This window comes from Macrobrachium nipponense, chromosome 39 (genome assembly GCF_015104395.2).
Source record: "Macrobrachium nipponense isolate FS-2020 chromosome 39, ASM1510439v2, whole genome shotgun sequence".
Taxonomy (NCBI): Eukaryota; Metazoa; Arthropoda; class Malacostraca; order Decapoda; family Palaemonidae; genus Macrobrachium; species Macrobrachium nipponense.
This window is the reverse complement of record NC_061099.1, coordinates 298398-318676: the sequence shown is the minus strand read 5'-3', so window position 1 is coordinate 318676 and position 20279 is coordinate 298398. Positions and strand designations below refer to the sequence as shown.

The 20279-nt window shown below is 44.1% G+C and overlaps 1 protein-coding gene across 1 annotated transcript in view; it reads right to left on the bottom strand.

Annotated features, from left to right (window-relative positions):
* The window catches only part of LOC135209931 (uncharacterized), a 48048-nt gene extending 28670 nt beyond the window's left edge, over positions 1–19378 (bottom strand). The window contains exon 1 of the mRNA XM_064242665.1: positions 19002–19378. Within this exon, the coding sequence (XP_064098735.1) occupies positions 19002–19080 (79 nt within the window). The 5' untranslated portion in view covers positions 19081–19378. The remainder of the gene's footprint in view (positions 1–19001) is intronic.
* Between the last annotated feature and the right edge of the window lie 901 nt (positions 19379–20279).

Genomic DNA, 20279 nt, shown 5'->3' with positions numbered 1-20279 from the left:
ATAGTGGTCGAGTGGGGTCCTTCACGGAGCACCAAAGGACCTCTTGATTGGCCTTAAGTTGCTCTTTTCTCTTCAGATAATATTTTAATATCCTCACCGGGCAAAGAGTTCTCTCAGGCTCTTCCCCTACAAGAGAAGATAATACTCGAATCTCGAAGCTTCTGGGCCACGGATTTGACGGGTTCTCGTTCTTTTGCTAGAATTCGGGGGGGGAGGAAAGAACAAACCAATAGATTGTTCTTTGTTTTAAAGCCAACATTGCCCTCAATGGCTTGAAGCTCACTCACCCTCTTGGCGGATGCTAGAGCCATAAGGAAAAGAGCCTTCTTGGTCAGATCCTTGAACGAGGCTGAATTAGGGGGTTCAAATCTAGACGATCTGAGAAACTGAAGTACCACGTCCAGATTCCAGTTAGGTGTTCTATATGACTGCTTTTTAGTTGTTTCAAAAGACCTAATCAGGTCATGCAGGTCTTTATCTTCTGAGATATTGAGGCCTCTGTGTCTAAAAACTGCCGCCAACATACTGCGGTATCCCTTAATAGTAGATACCACCAGACCACATTCTTGCTTAAGAAAAAGAAAGAAATCAGCAATTTGGGTCACAGAGGTACTGGAAGAGGAAACGTTATTCCTCTTGCACCAACGTCTGAAGACATCCCACTTCGACTGGTATACTCGTAAGGTGGAAGACCTCCTAGCGATTGCTTTAGCAGATGCCGTTGAAAAGCCTTTCGCTCTGACCAGACTTTGGACAGTCTGAAGCCAGTCCGACTGAGAGCGGGGAGGTTTTTTTGTGATACCTGTCGAAGTGGGGTTGTCTGAGTAGATCGTTCCTTAGGGGGAGCGATCTTGGAAGGTCCACTAACCATTCCAGTACCTCTGTGAACCATTCTTGGGCCAGCCAAAAGGGAGCGATTAATGTCATCCTCGTTGAATCTGACTCTGCGAACTTTTTGAGCGTTATTCCCAGAATCTTGAAGGGAGGAAACGCATACACATCGAGCCCCTTCCAGTCTAGAAGAAGCGCATCGATCCCTATTGCCCCTGGATCCGAGATGGGAGAGCAGTAAAGATCCAGTCTCGCATTTCTTGAGGTGGCGAAGAGGTCTATGTGCGGCCTGCCCCACAACTTCCACAGACTCTGGCATACATCTTGATGAAGTGTCCACTCCGTGGGAAGGACCTGCTCTTTCCTGCTGAGGAGATCTGCTCTCACATTCCTCTCTCCCTGTACGAATCTGGTGAGAAGCTTGTTTCTCTTTTCTTCGGCCCACAGAAGAAGGTCTCTTGCTTGCGTTTTGTACAGAAGAAGGAATGCCTTCGTCCCCCCCTGTTTTCCTGATGTATGCCAGAGCTGTGGTGTTGTCCGAGTTGATCTGAACTATTGGAGTCTCGACGTTGGACTCGAAGGCTTTCAGAGCCAACCACACGGCCATCAATTCTTTTCTGTTGATATGCCAGGTCACCTGGTCCCCCCCCCACCCAGGTACCTGACACCTCTCGGGTTCCCAGAGTCGCCCCCCAACCTGTCTCCGACGCGTCGGAGAACCACACGAGTTTCTCCTTGATCTGCTGAGATATGGACAGGGAGAACGTCAAATCCTGAGAACGACGACTCCAATTCTGATGAACAAAGAATTGGAGCGGTCTCAGGTGCAACCTTCCTAGGGAAATGAATTGCTCCAGTGAGGAGAGCGTCCCCAGCAGACTCATCCACTCCCTCGCTGTGCATACTTCTTTCCCTAAGAAGGCTGTTACTTTCTCGAGGCCCCGGGCTATCCTTTCCTGAGATGGAAAAGCCCGAAAACTCTTGAGAGTTCATCCGGATCCCCAGATAAACGCACTCTTGTTTGGGAATTAAACTTGACTTCTGGAAATTGACTAAAAGCCCCAAAGAACTCGTCAATTCCAAGGTTTTCTTGTTTAAGTCCTCCAGACAACGATCTTGCAAATTGGCCCTTATAAGCTAATCGTCTAGGTACAGGATATCCTCACCCCTTCCAAATGAAGCCATTGAGCTACATTCCTCAAGATTCCCGTGAACACTTGGGGGGGGGGGGCCGTCGAGAGGCCGAAGCACAGAGCCCTGAATTGATATACTCTTCCCCCCATCATGAACCTGAGAAACTTCCTCGAGGAAGGATGGATCGGTACGTGGAAGTAAGCGTCCTGTAAGTCCAAGGACACCATCCAGTCCCCTGGACGAAGCGCTGCCAGCACCGAAGAAGTGGTCTCCATCGTAAACTTCTTCTTTTCTACAAAGAAGTTCAGGGCGCTTACGTCCAAAACCGGTCTCCATCCCCCTGAGGATTTCGGAACTAGGAAAAGGCGGTTGTAGAAGCCTGCTGATTGAAGGTCCGTCACTAGTTCGATTGCCTCCTTTTCTAGCATCTGATCTTACCGTTAGCTGGAGGGCCTGGTTCATGATGGGGTCCTGTACTTGGCCGTCAACTCCCTTGGGGTGGTCGTCAATTGAGGTCCTTTTGAGGTGAAAGGGATGAGGTAACCCCTCTTTTACGATTGATAGGGTCCAGGAATCGCCCCTCTCTGGCCCAGACTTCTGCAAATATGATATTGTTAAGATACAATAAAGTTTTGTACATACTTACCTGGCAGAATATATACTTAGCTATAGACATCGGTCGTCCCGACAGAATTTCAAAAACTCGCGGCACACGCGACAGGTAGGTCAGGTGATCCACCATTCCCGCCGCTGGGTGGCGGGGTCTGGAACTATTCCCGTTTTGCTAAGCCATAATTTCTCTTACACTGTCTCCTGAGGGAGGCTGGTGGGCCATTAATCGTATATATCTGCCAGGTAAGTATGTACAAAAACTTTATTGTATCTTAACAATATCATTTTTGTACAAGTAACTTACCCAGCAGATATATACTTAGCTGATTGGCACCCTTGGTGGCGGGCAAGAGATAGCTAAAAACAAAATAATACTTAACTAAATACATTAAAAAAAACAGGGAAAAAACAACCTATGTTCTTGGATAACATAATCCATAGTTCCTACCTTATTGGGCTGAAGACTTCATGACTACTGTCGATGAGTCTGCTTGCCTCAAGAGTTTTCAACGAGGAAATGAACCTATGGTTGAATAACTCTTTGGATCGTGTCAATGGGGGTGCTAGCCCGCTTACGCGACAGAGCCTATACTGGATCGTACCAATGGGGGCTGACCCACTTACATGGTAGAGCCTTGACCTTTTGTCATATCAATGGAGACTCGCCCTCTTACATGACAGAGTTAAGGTTATTAAACAAATCACAAAGAGCACTGAAGCCAATCCCAAGTCCCGATCACCTGACCATGTTAGTCTTGTTACAATCTATGAATTGTAAGAGGGTCCCTATTCCCTCTGACAATTAACCAATAAAAACAACCACCAATAAACAGTAATTTAAGCCTTAAACTAAATAGGAAGGATTAGCCTCAGCCCCTTCTTTCCCAGCACTGAATTCGCCGAAACATACGCTCCCCCCCCAGAGCAAAAAAAGCACTTTTCGTACGAAATTTTTAACATCTCTTAGGTAATTCGAGCGAACACCGAATTACATCTCCAAATGTCCGACTCTATAAGAGCCTGAAGCGACCATGTTTTGTGAAATGCCATCGACGTAGCTATGGCTCTCACTTCATGAGCTCTCACTCTGAGAACCTTGAAATGCTCTTCTTCGCATTTAAGGTGAGCTTCCCTTATTACATCTTTTATGAAGAATGTAAGGGCGTTTCTTAGAAATCGCTCTTTTCGGATCTCTTACAGAGCACCAAAGACTTTCTTCTGTACCTTTCAGCAACTTCTTCTTCTCCAGGTAGAACTTGAGTGCCCTGACTGGACACAACGTCCTTTCTAGTTCTCTACCTGTTAATGAAGATATTCCTTTTATCTCAAAGCTTCTTGGCCAAGGCTTTGAGGGATTTTCATTTTTCGCTAGAAAAAATGGTTGAAAGGAGCAAATCGCTGAATCTTTCTTAAACCCCACTTTACCTTCCAAAGCTTTTGCAACTCGCTCACTCTCTTGGCTGTTGCTAACGCAAAAAGGAATAAAGACTTTCTTGTTAAGTCCCTAAACGAAGCTGCGTGAGAAGGTACGAATTTCTCCGACATTAGGAACTTGAGGACCACATCCAAGTTCCAGCTAGGACTTCTTGATTACATGTTCTTTCGTGGTCTCAAAAGACCTTATAAGGTCATGCAGATCTTTATTGTTTGTCAAAAGATCTATTCCTCTATGTCGAAAAACTGAGGCCAGCATAAACTTCTGTAACCCCTTCACTGTTGAAACTGCCAGGTTACAGTCTTTTCTCAAATATAGGAAAAAGAAAATCTGCGATTTCAGTTACAGAGGTAAAACTGGAGGAGGATATTTTCTTTTCCCTACACCATCTTTCTAAACAACTCCCCACTTTTCCGACTGATATACTTTAGAAGTGGAGACTCTTCTGGCTCTTGCAATAGCCTTCGCCACTTCTCGTGAAAAGCCCCTTGCTCTGACAAGTCCTTCGACAGTCTGAAGGCGGTCAGACTTAGAGCGGGGAGGTTTTTGTGAAACCTGTCGAAGTGGGGTTGTTTGAGAAGATCGTTCCTTAGTGGAAGCGATCTTGGAAAATCCACTAACCACTCCAGCACCTCTGTGAACCAATCGAGAGCCGGCCAAAAGGGAGCGATGAGGGTCATTCTTGTTCCTTCCGAGCAAGCGAACTTCCTCAACACTTCTCCTACTATCTTGAAAGGAGGGAAGGCGTACGCGTCCAAGCCCGTCCAATCTAGCAGAAAGCTGTCTACTGCTACTGCTTGAGGATCCGAGATCGAGGACAATAGGTTTCTAATCTGTGGTTCTTGTTGGTCGCGAACAGGTCTATATTGGGCCTTCCCCCACAGATGCCACAGTTGTTGGCAAATCTGAGGATTGAGAGTCCATTCCGTGGGTAGGACTTGATCTTTTCTGCTTAACAGATCTGCCCGGACATTTTTCTCTCCCTGTACAAACCTTGTGAGGGAGAGATCTTCCTTTCCTGTGCCCAAATCAGCAGATCCTTTGCTGATTCGTACAGGAAAAGGAATGCGTCCCCCCTTGCTTCTTTATATAGCGAGGGCTGTTGTGTTGTCCGAGTGAATCTGAATCCCCAGACCTGAGACCTGTTCCTCGAAATGAAACCAAAGCTAGATGATGGCTGTCAGCTCTTTCTTGTTGATGTGCCAGGACACTTGTTCTCCTTCCCAAATAAATGCCTGACACTTCTTGCGACCTAAGGTCTCACCCCACCCTGAATCTGAGGCGTCTGCAAACAACGCTAGGTGCGGGTTCTGTAAGCGAAGGGAGATTCCTTTGCTTAGTTTCTGTGGATCTAACCACCAACGGATATTCTCCTTGATCCGTTTCGAGATTGGAAAAGTCTCTCCCAGATTGTTGGACTTCCAATCCCACTTCTCCTTCAGATAAAATTGAAGGGTCGTAGGTGAAGTCTTCCTAAGGAAACGAACTGTTCCATCGAGGAGAGGGTCCCCACCCAGCAAGCTCATCCATTCCCCCTCGCGGAACAATGTTCTTTCCTTAAGAAGACTGACACCTTTTCTAGGCAAGCGTTCTCTCCTTTCCTGCGAAGGATACGCTAGAAAATCCCGAGAATCCATCTGAATCCCCAGATAGACAATACTTTTCTGGGGATCAGCATGGATTTCTCGTGATTTACTAAAAAGTCCTAAGGACTTTGTCAACTTTAGAGTCACTAAAAGGTCCTCCAGACATTTTTTCTCCGATTGGGCTCTTATTAGCCAATCGTCCAGATAAAACGAGATCCTGATCCCTTCCAGATGTAGCCAATAAGCTACATTCTTCATGATGTCCGTAAAAAAGACTGAGGGGCAGTCGAAAGTCCGAAGCACATCGCTCGGAACTGGAACACATTCCCTTGAACAGAACCTCAAGATATTTCCTTGCTGCCGGATGAATTGGCACATGGAAATACGCATCCTGAAGGTCCCAGGGACACCATCCAGTCCCCTGGACGAAGAGCAGATAGAACAGAGGAAGACGTCTCCATTGAAAATTTCTTCTTCAAGACAAGAAATTCAGGGCACTGACGTCTAGAACTGGTCTCCATCCCCCCGATGCTTTCGGTACCAGGAATAGCCGATTGTAGAATCCTGGGGACTGGAGATCTTGAACCAGTTCTACCGCTTTCCTTGAAATCATCTGTTCCACTGCTTGCAACATAGCAAGCTTTCGGACCGGATCCGAGTATCTGGCGGTTACTCCCTTGTTGGAGTTGTCGTCAAGGGAGGATTTTCCCTGAAGGGGATCAAGTATCCTTTTTTCAGGATAGAGAGGGACCAGGAGTCCGCTCCCTTCTTCGCGCCCAGACTTTGGCAAAGTGGAGTAGCCTGGCGCCTACTTTCGTCTGGAGGACTTGCTGTTCATCTAGACTTCCCGAAGGACCTTCTAGATGGTCTACTCTTTCTCTCTGGTCTTCGACCTCTAAGAGGGGCTCTAGAAGAGGAGGCCCCTCGAAAAGGGCTGAACAAAGAGGGTCTCTCTTTCTTCTCTATCGGCACTGCCGGCCTAAACTTCTTGGCTGAGTGCGTGAGTAGATCTTGAGTTGCCTTCTCCGTAAGAGATTTCGAAACCTCTCTAACCGTCTTCTTGTGAAAAAGGTGCGGGGATAAAGGAGCAAAAAGAAGAGATGTCCTTTGCAAGGGTGATACTGCTCTGCTAAGAAAGAGCGTAAAGACAGATCTCTTCTTCAAAAACTCCCGTTCCAAAAAGAGAGGCAACTTCCACAGAACCGTCCAGACCGCTCTGTCCAGGCAAGCCAGGACGCTCGAAAGTTCCTCCATGGAAACAAAGTCCGTGTCCTGAGCTCTCTTCGCTAATGCTCCTAACGCCCAGTCCATAAAGTTGAAGACTTCTAGGGTTTTAAGAGGCCCTTTAGAAGGTGGTCCAGCTCACACATGCCCCCCAAGTCGCCTTAGCAGACAGGCAACGACTTCCTCCTAGGCAGAGTCCACTAAGGAAGCAAAATCCGCATCCGCGGAAGAAGCAGCCTAACCCCATCGGCTCTTTGGTCTCGTACCACCTTCCTGTTGCCTGTTAACTTGGAGGAGGGCAGGAAAAAACTGTCTTGCCCGCTTCCCTTCTGGAAGTCAACCACTCTGAAAAAGTTTTCAATGCCTTTTTCATACAAAGAGCGGGGCGCAATCTTAACGAAGGAAGACGATTTGAGAGCTTTAGTGCTGGACATCAAAGATCCTGTGAAGGAGGGTCCGCAGGATGAAGGGAGTCTCCGAACTCCTTTAGCAGCAAAAGAGAAAGTCTCTTGTATCCGAAACTGCTACATCTACAGGCTCTTCGTCTTCCGATACCTGGTCCAACTGATCTACAGAAGGAGATCGTTTTGGAGTGATCTGGCTCTTCCCGGGAGAAGAACTCCTTTCCCGAGAAGGGGAGCGCGGAACATTAGCACTCCTATACGAAGAGTGAGGCTCCTGTCTGTCGGCAACACTCTTGTGCCTACTAGACTCTTGTTGTCTAGGTTCGTCGTGTCATGGCGCTTGCTAGGCTCTGGCGTCCTGATTCAGGGCGCTTGAAAAGATCCCGCGTCCTGATTTCCTGACGCTTAACAGGCTCTTGGCGCCCTAACACTTGACGCCTAACGTACTCCTGGCGTCCTGTTTTCTGGCGTCCTAACTCCTGGCGCCCTGACTCCTGACGCCCTGACTCCTGGCGCCCTGACTCCTGGCGCGCCTGACTCCTGGCGCCCTGACTCATGGCGTCCTGGCTCATAGCGTCCTGATTCCTGCCTTCTAGCAGAATCCTGACGTCCTGAATCCAGCGTTCTAAGAGGCTCTTGACGTCCTTTCTTGCGTCTTGCTGCCTCTTTGCGCCTGTCTGGCTCCTGGTCCTGAAGACCCAAGGATCCTGATACCTAAATCGGTTTTCCGTTCCTTGTAGCTAAACCGATCGAGACTTCTGCTCGATGCGCTGTGTCTAAGAGGGGCGCTTCGGGGAAGCCAGCCTATAGGGCGAAAGGGCTCTTCTCTCAGGAGAACAACTCCTATCCGACGAGTTCCCTTGAACGAAGGCGATAAACGGAGCACCCTGGAGATCGTGAGAGTTCTCTCCTATACGAAGGAGGACGCTTTAGCGGAACTCTTCCACAGGGAGCGAGACATCCTTCCTCCTTGTGAGAGTCCTTAGCAAAGAGCCTACGAGCGACGCTAACTGCTCTTGCAGATTAACCAAAAAAAAAAACTTCTTGGTCGGATCCTGAAGAGCAGGCTCCTCTTGTCTAGTCCTCTTAGGTCCCGAAGGAAGGCCAATCCTCGGAAAAGGGGAAAACGCTCTGGGCTGGAGTCAGCAGCGTCTCCTTTAGGCACCTTCCAGGCTCTCTTCAAAGGGCGCGAACGGGGAGGCCGAACTCCATCCTCGTTTAGGAGAGGAAGAGTCTGAGGCCGAAAAACACTCCTTTAGGACGCCTTTTCTGCGGCAATCCGAGGCAGCCTGGGACTTAACAACAGGATCTGCCGAGGGACGCCTGAACCGTTGGGGATGTTTTTGCATCCTCCCTGCGGCTTTCGACATTCCTCCTCCCCTGGTCCTGGGAGTTTGGAAGAGGTCTAGGCCTAGGAGCAATGAGGAACCGGTCAGACGCCCCCTCCACTGCACTGGGGGACCACTGCACAAGTCACTATCACCACTCTTACCTTGGTTTAGAGCTCGTAGTGAGCTTGAAGTTTCTTAATTGAAGCTTTTACATTTTCCCTCTCTGATGAAGAATCTTTGGATTCAGAACAGGAGAAGCAGCTGAGGCTAAGGGAAATTGTTAGATGGAGAGTTAATTTCTTGTTCTAAGGAGCAAGATCTACTAGATGACCTAGCTGAAGCCTTCCTCACTCTATCTCTCTCAAGCTTCCTAACATATGATGATAATTCCTTCCATTCAAGCTCCCACGTAAGGTTCTCGCATTCCACACAGGTGTTAATAAAAAAAGAACATTCATTCTCCCTGCATTTAGCGCAAATACTATGCGGATCTAATGCCGATTTAGGCAGCCTAACCTTACAGTCTTCCCTACTGCAAAACTTCTAAACATAGGTGAAACCTTAGCGTCAAGACATCGTGAAAGAGTAGTCAAAACCAAAAGTCGAAAAACAGTCCACAATAAGCGTATGCCAAGCCAGAGAAAAAACGAATACGTCACCAAAAAACCAATCCAAATTCTCGGCAAACGAGTTGAAATCCAAGATGGAGGAACGAACAATAGGTGTTGTCCGTTCAACAACCGACAGAGAAATTATGGCTTAGAAAACGGGAATAGTTCCAGACCCCGCCACCCAGCGGCGGGAATGGGTGGATCACCTGACCTACCTGTCGCGTGTGCCGCGAGTTTTGAAATTCTGTCGGGACGACCGAGTCTATAGCTAAGTATATATCTGCTGGGTAAGTTTACTTGTACAAAACTTAAAAGCCTGGCACCCACCGTTGTCTGAAGGACTTGTTTCTTATTTAGAAGTCTTGACGGACTTAGAGAAAGTCTTCCCTCTCCTGTTGGGCCTACGTCCTCTAAACGAAGCGGGTCTGGAGGAAGAAGCCCCTTGAAAGGGTTCCTGAACACCTGACTTCTCCTTTCTCGTCTTGACAGGGAAGGAGGGCCGAGGCTTCCTCGCCGACTGGGCCAGAAGGTCCTGCGTAGCCTTAGCTGAAAGTGATGTCGAGATGTCTTGAATTAGTTGCTTGGGAAAAAGCTGAGAGGAGAGTGGGGAAAACAGTAACGAAGACCTCTGAGCATAGGAGACGGACTTCGTCAAGAAGGAGCAATAAACGGATCTCTTCTTCACCACTCCCTCCCCAAACAAGGAAGCGATTTCGCTCGCTCCGTCTCTTAAGGACTTATCCATACAGGATAATACGCAATGAAGGTCTTCTGGTGAGAAAGACTCTGGAGCCTGTGTCTTCTTAGCCAAGACTCCCAGCGACCAATCAAGGAAGTTGAAAACTTCGAGCACTCTGAAACATTCCTTTCAGAATGTGATCGATTCTCGTTCATGGCCCAAGTTCGTCTTAGCTTGAGTTTAAGAGCCGATCTCTCGTGGCATCTACTAATGCCGAAAAGTCCACATCAGCCGAAGACGGGAGACCCAGCCCCAAGGGCTCTCCTGTCGGTACCAAAAGCCAGTACGACCAGATAGTTTCGACGGTGGGAAGGCAAACACCGTTTTCCCTGCTTCTTCTTTGGAGAGCATCCAGGAACCGAAGCTCCTAAGCGCCTTCTTCATGGACAGGGTCGGCTTCAATCTCACGCAAGACGATCCCTTCGTTGTCTTTGACGTGGAAAACAACGAGTGCGGAGAAGGAGGAGCAGTAGGGCTAAGGGAATCTCCAAATTCCTGAAGTAGAAGCTCTGTTAGCTTCTTGTAAGAAGAAACCGCTGCCGTTGTATTAGTTTCTTCATCCGAGCCATCCTGGCCTTCTTGCAGAGGAGAGCGTGGAGGATCCTTTGAAGAAGAAGAGGTCCTTCCTGGAGCAAAGCGTGTAGATGAAGAATGAAGTCTCACAGGAGAAGTCAAGTCAACAGGTGAACAGCGAGTCGAAAAAGAAGAATGCCTATCCGACCTGGCCTGTCTGAGATTGGACTCCCTCTTCGAGGTAGAAAAAAATCTTGAACAAAGGAGAGTCTGGGCTCTTACCATGGGAAGAACCGTATCCAGCAACAGGGCGCTTATGAGAGGGAGAGCGCCTGCTAGAATCCTGGTGCCTGTCGCGAGGAGAGCGGCTACTAGGCGCCGAGCGCCTATCAGGAGAAGGGCGCTTGAGAGGCTCTTGGCGCCTGTCAAGCGGAGAATGGTCAGGAGTAGGGGGCCTCGTAAATGACGAGCGCCTACCAGGTGAACGGTGGACCCGAGGCTCTTGATGCCTATCAACAGGAGAGCAGCTGCCAGGAGAAGGGCGCCTACCAGGCACACGGCTCCTACCAGACTCTTGACGTCTGAAAGGAGGAGAGCGCCTAACAGGAGAAAGGCGCCTACTAGCCACGTTCCAAAACGAGAGGAGAGCGGCAGCCAGGTGACGAGCGCCTACTCGGAGACAGGCGCCTGCAAGGTTCTCGGAGTCGATGAGGAGAAGATCGTCTTGAAGGAGTTGACGAAAGGAGCCTGTTCTGCACAGAGCGTCTCTCTCCGCTAGGACGCACACTAGAAGATGAATGCTTGACAGGAGAGGAGCGCCTACCGGAAGCGGGGAGCCTATCCGGAGAAAAGCCGTCGCCATCCAAGGAGCGCCTGCCCGAAGTCTGGCGCCTTGACGAAGCTGAGAGGGAGCCAGGAGAGTGGGGTCACTCGCGCAAGCTCCTACGCTCGGCCGAATCCTCCCCATACGGAGGAGATCGCATACGTCGAGGAGAGCGATCCTCTGAAGAAGGGCGTCTAGATCTCTTGACTGGAAGAGATACGTCCTTCCTCCTATGAGATCTTAAAGCCAGAGAGTCTGCCAGGGCCGAGATCTGAGCCTGGAGTCCCGCAAGGACTCTAGTAGGAGAATCCACAGGGTCTTCATCCGATGCAGCAGCAGAGCGAGGAGCGCGAGAAGACGAGCGATCACAGGATCTTCTGGGCCTCTTCACTTCCAAAGAAGCCTCTTCAGGGAAGACTTCCGGGCTGGAAGCCAAAGAACTGCAGGGCGCCTTCCAAGCCCTCTTCAACGGGCGCGAAGCATCCGGGGAGTTCCAGCCGCGCTTCGGTGATGGCAAAGAAGAAGAGGAGAAACACTGACGAAGGATCTCCTTCTTGATACGATCCGAGGCAGCCTGGGAGCGTACTTCAGGATCTGCCGAGGGGACGCCTGACCGGTGGGGGCTCTCCCTAGCCCTCCTGCGGCTTTCGACTTTCCTCCTCCACTGAACGGGAGTCTGGGAAGAGGTCTAGGCCTGGAGGCACTACGGAGCCGATCAGACGCACCCTCCACAACACTGGGGGCACTGCACTGATCACCAACACTCTCACTCTTACCTTGTTCTAATAAGCGAATCTTCAATTCCATAGACTGAATCGTAGCCTTTAAAGCCGCCGCCTCCGAAGACGAATCTTCTGCTTCGGCGCGGGGAGCAGGGGCTGCAACCTGGGAAGGAGGTTCTAATTCTACATTAATGTTAGGGTCAGATTCAAACTCACTCACTCTAGACCTACTAGAACTTCTAGAGGACGCTTTACGAACTCTATCCCTCTCCAACTTCCTTATGTATGAAGAAAGAGCCTTATATTCATCTTCATTCAGTCCCTCACATTCCTTACAAGGATTACTATACGCGCACTCATTCCCCCTGCATTTCATACACACAGTGTGAGGGTCAACCGAAGCTTTCGGCAACCTCACCTTACATCCTTCAACCGAACATACCCTAAACAAAACAGGAGTCTTAGTTACTGTATCTAAATCAGACATGTTTCAAGCAAAATCCAGCGCAAAGTAAAAAACCAGTCCACAAACAGCGTATGCCAAGCCAAACAGAACGAATCCAAAATGATCTCCAAGCAAGCGAGAATCGAAAAAATCTATCGAGAGGAAACCACAACAGTTGTTGTCGTTCCCGGTGACAGAGAAAATCTGAATAGAAGATGGGATTGGTTCATACTCCCGCCACCCAGCGGCGGGTAAGGTAAACCACCTGACCTACCTGTCGCGTGTGCCGCGAGATTTGAAATTCTGTCAGGAACGTCGGAGACTATAGCTAAGTATTATATCTGCCAGGTAAGTATGTACAAAACAACATTTTGTTGCCTATATTAGTGAAAGTATGAAACTTCTTATTCCCAGGGTCATGGTTTGAACTGAAAATCAGCGGTTTTATCCTTACTGCCATCACAACTAAAACTCCAAAGGGCTTATTTGATTGTAATTATACATGTTTTGGTCTTAATTGACTCCAAATTGCACTTGAACTATGTTGCGGTTCCTGGTTCCTAAGCACTCACTCCAAAAACACAGTTGCGGGCAGCACATGAGTAGTACACGGTTTATGAGGTACAAAGTTTTATTCCCTTAATTGTTTACTTTACTCATTATTTAATTAACATTAATTTGTTACTTCAAAATATTTATTTAATTCATGTCTATTATCCTTTTTTTGCAACCAAATTAACCCAGAAAAATTACAGATATTTCTAAAGTAGATACGAGCAGACGACGGCAAAATGACATCATCGTTGCCAATTTAGTGGAGCTTCACACATACGCCAATGCATTTACAAACTGTTTCCATGAATTCTAGTTGTCATAGTAATGCAATAACGATAAAATTGCTCTAATATGTATATATGCTACAAATAGATACTCTAATTTCACTTATTTCCCCGGTTGTGTGTAAGTCTTATCCCCAGTTTGGTGGGTAAACACACACCAATTGGCAACACTGATAAACAATAGAAGAACGCGAACAACGCCGTAGGTACTGTTCACAGTAAAACTGTTGATATTTGAGTAAGGAATCTAGTTACTTTTTCAACAACGAATATTTTCAAATTAATAATCATGACTAAGTAAAAAATTTATGCAATTCATGACCTTATACTACTGTTTAAATATTTATTTAAATAATTATCTAGTGCATGCTTCTTCTTCTTCTTCTTCTTCTTCTACTAAAACATCATAGTTTCCTTGGATAAGCCGTGGTTGGTGTTGTTCTTATGATTGTTGTGAAGAAAGTGCCCCAGCGTCTATGGGTAAAAGTGGTGTGCAGATTTAGCACATGGAATGGAAAGTTTATTGACACCAACATTGAGATGGCATTAATCTTTTAAACTGTAGGTGTTATAAGTAAAAATTTTGAAAGCGTCATGGAGGTATATTTGCACTGCGCATGGCTAGACTTTCCTTAACCTCTGTTTAATCTTAAAATATAACCTTAATTTCTAACTTTGGAGAAAATACTTACTTCAAAAGGATAGTAAAGGTCTAAAGCTGTTGCTCTCACCACCGATGGACTCGTGACTGGTGCCCATCTCTGGTGTCAGGACGTGTTAAAGTACTTTTTTGAAAGGTGGATCCACACGCAGTGAAAACTGGATCAGCTAGTTCAGTCGGTTGTTTCCCCTATCTACTAAGAATGTCTTCAAGATAGTTTCACACAGTAATTATGGTACATATGCAACAATGATGAATGAAGTGCCCTTGTCTTTAAAATTGTCCACTAGTTTGTAATGACACGGTGCACTTTACAAAGAAAGTTGTAATAACCAAATAGTATGTAACCAAGTGAATTAATAAGCTACCTAACCAGACAAAGTTTCTAATAAAATGGACCCACTAGGCTATGTCAATTCCCAGCCTCAGTTTTTCACCCATGCAAATCTAATACCCACATCCATGTAAAAAAAAATAATTAAAAAGGGAAGAAGTATACTTCACTATAAGATCATGCAGCATAGCAATAACAACCAAAGAACATATCTTTTTTTGTTAGTGTGTACTTAGACAACAATAAAATTGAGCTTGTTCTTTTGTGAGTCATAAACTTCCATTTCATTTTGACAGTTACTCTTCAGTTACGACTGTAAACATATATTACCGCCTAGTGGGCTAAGCTAAGATGTCACCCACACAGATATGAAACGGCATTGCCTATCGACTGTCATGAAGCAAGTTCTTCAATCGGTACCAACATCCCAACATCATTCATTCTTAGACTGTTGAAATGTGGTATTTCGGCAAGTAGCCTAGTACCTAGTAGCTTATTTTGTGAGATTTTGACAGATTTGATATGATTTCTATCGTAAATATTAGGTTAGGTCTGGACTGTTACATAACCGCTGGTCTAACAAAGTGAGGGGAACCACAGCGAGGAAACACTTTCAAGGTCAAATTAGGCCTAAGTACTGAATGAGTCAATGTTCTAGGCCTAAGGTGAAGTTAGGGTATTTTGTACATCTGGGTATTTCGTATTTCCTGTACAAAAAAACATGTTGCTCACTGTGGATCACTCTTTTTCAATATAAAGGAGGCTTGGAATTAGTTAACCCTGCATTTCCGATTAATCTAAACTTTGTCGTACATAAAAAAAATTCTAGCCTACTCATAAGCCTATCTTAAATATCGTACGCCCAATACATTTAATATTTGGCACAGGATATAGGTACGGCAGCCGTATCCCGATCGTGGTAGATATTGGTACGGCAGTGAATTGCGCATGCGTCAATTTCAGACTTCCTGCCGTACAAATAATATATGCGGTGAGGGTACGGCAGATTCTGTCAATTGGTTGCCGTATTTGCGCTCTTGACTTGCTGTAGATACGGCAGTTGGCTGTATCCGTTTACCAGTTTGCTAATCATACTGTATTATGTAAACCAGAGTTCGGCTTTTACGTGGGACAGTCACGCTTTTTGAACCTGTCCCCCTTTTTTTTTCGGTTAGCAAAAATGTCCCTCCCCCCTTTTTTGTTTGTTTGGCTTTGTGAATTTTGTCCCGCTTTTTTGTACTACAAGCACAACACTATCCCACCGATTTTAATGGAATAATCTATAATTTGGTTTAACTTTGCCATTTCACTACCTGGTAAATTCTATCGTCTTCTCCGACAGCTGCAAAATACCCAATGAAGTGAATTAAAAGAATATTGTAAAGTGTATAACGGCCCTTGCAACTGCCGATGTCGGGCAGAATAAAGGGCCGAGAAAATCACCAAAGGTACGATGGTAGTGTAAATATTTATATATAATCCTCTTTGAATCTCCTCTTCGCGGAATTCTTTTCAGGGCCGAATTCGATCGTTCGTGACCTACGTATATGCCATGAATACCAATTTTGTGGAAAAGTTTTGAGTCTTCATAGATGTCTATGGCTTTCTTCAGCTCGTTAAAGCCTGAAAACATCTGTTTTTTCGGCGAAAACTAATGTATTATTCCGCGGTTCATGCTGTTGCCGTCACCATTTTTCTTGCTGTCACTGATATGCCCAAAGACGTGTATATACTTCAGTATATAGTCTTTGGATATGCGTGAGGCGGTAAACAAGGGTTAGCGCATGCGCAATTCACTGCCGTACAATATCTACCGAGAATCGGGTACGGCTGCCGTACCAATATCCAGTTCGTTAATATTTTAGCCAATAACTCATTACTAGGCTACATAACTTACGTGAAAATCTGTTAGCATTAAAGGAAGCATTTCTGACTGGCATGACTACAAAATACAAAATTGGTAGTATTCACAGAATGAAATAACAATATTAGTAGTACTACTAGCCTAGGTACTAGCTACTTGCCTGGTCTACAATACGATCCTTGCTTCATCATTGTAGAGCACTAGAGCTTAGGCCTATCCAGTTTCTTGTCGGATAAAAAAAAAAATTTTCCTCCTTTTTCTACACAAAAATTGCAAATAATATGAAACCAAAAGAAAGTAAATACAAACTCTAGTTAAACTACCAGTGAATAATATGTCACTACAGAAACGGAAATGTTTACTTATTCCACTACGGTTGGCACCTTTGACAGAGATTAGATAAATTTCATTTTTCATATTCATTTTCATTTCAAACCTTATAAAGCAAAACTATACAACAGTCAGTTTTCACATACATTCAACATTAAACAGAACAGAGTATATTACGAAACACACTCTGACGGTCATAACGGATATTCATATATTCATGTTGGTCATGCTGTTCTGTGACAGTTTCCAACTATGCATTTTATTGCAATAGGATTATTTATTAATATCAAGTATACACATATATATATATATATATATATATATATATATATATATATATATATATATATATAGTAGTATATATATATATATTGTATATCCAGACCACCGAGTTAACAAATACCTAGCTTAGCTGGATTATGAAGACAAAATATATCCTATTAGATTTAGCCATGAATGACTATACTGTTTTTTTTCATCTGTCCATCCGCCTGTGGTGTTTTTGTATGGTAACACTGCGTCCCGGGCTTTAGATAGTTACATTAGCTTACATTCAACGATTATAATAATATCCTATTTCGAATATGAACGGTATAATTCGCATATAGTAAATTATTAAAACACTTTTCAGTTGCAAATGTACACCCAGATATCCTTTTATTTACCTAAAACTTACACACAGCGTAACTATTTAAAGCCCGGACGCAGTGTTACCATACAAAAACACCACAGGCGGATGGACAGATGAAAAAAACAGAGTATACTGATAGTAGCTGAATACAGGAAAAATATAAAGTAAAAGTAAGATACCGGTAGTCTACTTGCTGTTCCTTTACATATGCATTATATTAATGTGAAATGTAAAATTCACTTTGGCATTCTGCCTTAAAATTTACAAACGTATTGCAATGAGTGGCATACCCAAATGAAACAGGATTAACATAATGCGAGGGGGCGGAGTTCTGCTTTTTTTTTTTTTTTATGTGAATAGCACAGAACAATCCTTCGACAGGTGTTCTGCTTTTTTTTTTTTTTTGTTTTTTTTTTTTTTTATGTGAATAGCACAGAACAATCCTTCGACAGAATTACATGTGTGGGGTGCTATTAGAGAAACTGTATAAAAAAAAAATGTCAATATAAACTCATACAAAATTATGTTAGCTTAACTAAATATATGAGGAGCAATGTATACCACTGGATGCTGAAAGGGTATACATGGCATATACCCACATATTCTCCATCCATCGGTTTGGAAATTTACCTACACGATAAAGTACGGTTTCATGTACACTTACACGACGAAGAGTGTTACATGCATACATACATATAGAATTATAGGACATGTAACGATAAAACGAGGAAAAAATTACCATTAACTTTCTCTTATCAGTGAGTCCGGTGCTGGCAAACGACAACATTCGTTGACCAACGTAGAGACCAGTATTATTTATGCGTTTGTATAAACTGAAGGATATATTATTATTTATGAGTGATTTAGCGAATATTAACGTTTACGGCTATTGCTGTCAGAAAAATGAGAGCCACTGGAAGAACTCTAAGGTTGAGGAAACAGGATAGGTTATTGTTAAAATAACGACGAATATTGAAATTGGAGAGATATTGTTCCACCCACTGTTCTGTAGAATATTTGTTGTGGACACGAATGTTAAATCTCCGTAGATAAGGGATGTGTATCATTATTAATTGATATTATGGTAATAAAAGGTTGTTGTGCGCTCGAACCAATAACAACATTAAACTTTCATGAGTATCAATGAGTAGCTGCAGTGCCGTTTCTAGTTCATTAGGCGCCCCACTTCCCTCCAGGCTGGAAATAATAACATAAACAATTTCGAACACAACTAGCATCTCAAGTTAAACAACAAAACAACATACTTTATTAATAAAGCATCTTCACTTATATGTGTACACAACAAGGAAAAGTATAGACTCAAAAGTATACAAACTATTTTTGTAAATTTTAATAAATACCACCATTATACATTTTCATTGCAAATCCTACCTAAGATAAATTGAAAAAGGTAATCTTGCCAATCTAAAACCATAGAACTCAATGCATATATGTTGAGGGCTATGCTAAAACTATTATATACAAGTTTTCTTCACTGATTTTTCATATTTAAAACCGGTCAATATTAACTAGTATAGCACAAAATTCGATATTAGAGTAATCCAGGAAAACTTAACATTTAAAATAATAATAAAAATTAATAATAACCTTCTTCTTAGCTTTATCCCTATTTATTCGGGGTCGCCCGGTTTTAAATAAATAGCCAGGGGGTGCCCAAACGTGGAAATAAATGACGTCATAATTATGGATTATTTTAACCTCATTTATGACAGGAATCGACGCAAAATAGCGCCTCCGGTTTTGACCGCGAAAAAGTGATGGATGTCCTATCCATTACTATAGATCATTGGTTTATACGGTATATAACTCCTGGATTTCATTCGAATTTTCAACTCAGAAATATCTCCAAAAAGTGAACTTTGTTTCTTATAAAAACTATATTATGCACACACAACACAGCTGCACACTTACCTCTACTTTGGGCTAGTTTTTCCTCTTCCTCCTTTTTTCTTTTGTTTGCTGCACCTGACAGCTTGGACTGCCTCTTCATGATTGATAAAAGCTTGACAGCTGCGTTGACAAATTAAGAAGACTTAAAAAAAGAAGTAAAGATTGGAGTAAACACGATGCTTATAACTTAACTAAGGTGGCGTCGCGAGCAGGCGGCTGTCTTAGTTTTAAAGCTCCTTGAAGTTGATACTGTCTGACGACATCTACCTATCTAGCGTTGCCAACTTTTCCGAAACATTAAACACCGTTGCATCAAGTATTAACACTTCCATTATTCATGTATTTTCGCGTTTACACTTGTATTTATTTATTTGAATTATTCACGTAGAAATAATACTTCTCTCATTTACTTATATATTAATTTTGGATGGCAATTTGGCGTCCCCCAAGCAAATGGCGCCCCATGCGACCGCCTGTGTCGCCTGTGCCTAGAAACGGCCCTGAGTAGCTGGTATAACGAAGCGTCTGTTCTGATAATACTCCACTTATACAGTCAAGTTGTATCCTTCCCCTCTCGTGTGTGTTTTATCAAGCTCCGTTTCCTGTCCGCTTGCTACACCATTTTATCTATCTTTTTGACATGTCTCAAGCGTCTCCAAACCTCTCTATTCACGTCTTTCAATGGCATTTCGTCATAGGCCTAAAGCAGATCGTGTGTTGAATAACTTTAGTACCTTGTATCTTCATTTCACAATATTCAGTAAAATAATTTGTGCATTTTTTGTAATAGAACCTTGCTCTTGCATAGCCATAAGGGTCATATATCAACCGATTCTGAAAGAAAGCCACTATTCATGGAAATATATATATTGTTACGTATTAAGCCTGGCCTCAAGAAGCTCAAATACGTAAACGAAAGAGTTGAGGGGAAAATGCAGAATAAATTACTTGAACTTACCTAAAAGGATTTACAGGGTTAATTTACTCTAGAGGAAAAGGTCGCCAGAAAACTCAGCTAATTACTTTACATCTATTTATTTACAAGAGGCCGTTTACTGACCTGAAGAAAGAGTAAATGCAACTGGTCCACACGGGGACTAATATTTCTCTCACAAGGAGATGATAGTTGGCTTAAAACGAGATTCACGTAAAAGCTGGTTTTCGAAATCTTGCGTTAATGCAACACTTGAGGGAGCGAAGACTTGGACACGTGACTCAGGGAATCTGGAAAAGATCCCAGATTAGACAAGATAAAAAAAAAAAGGACTTCTTGCACAAGTTACGATTATTCAGTTTCTC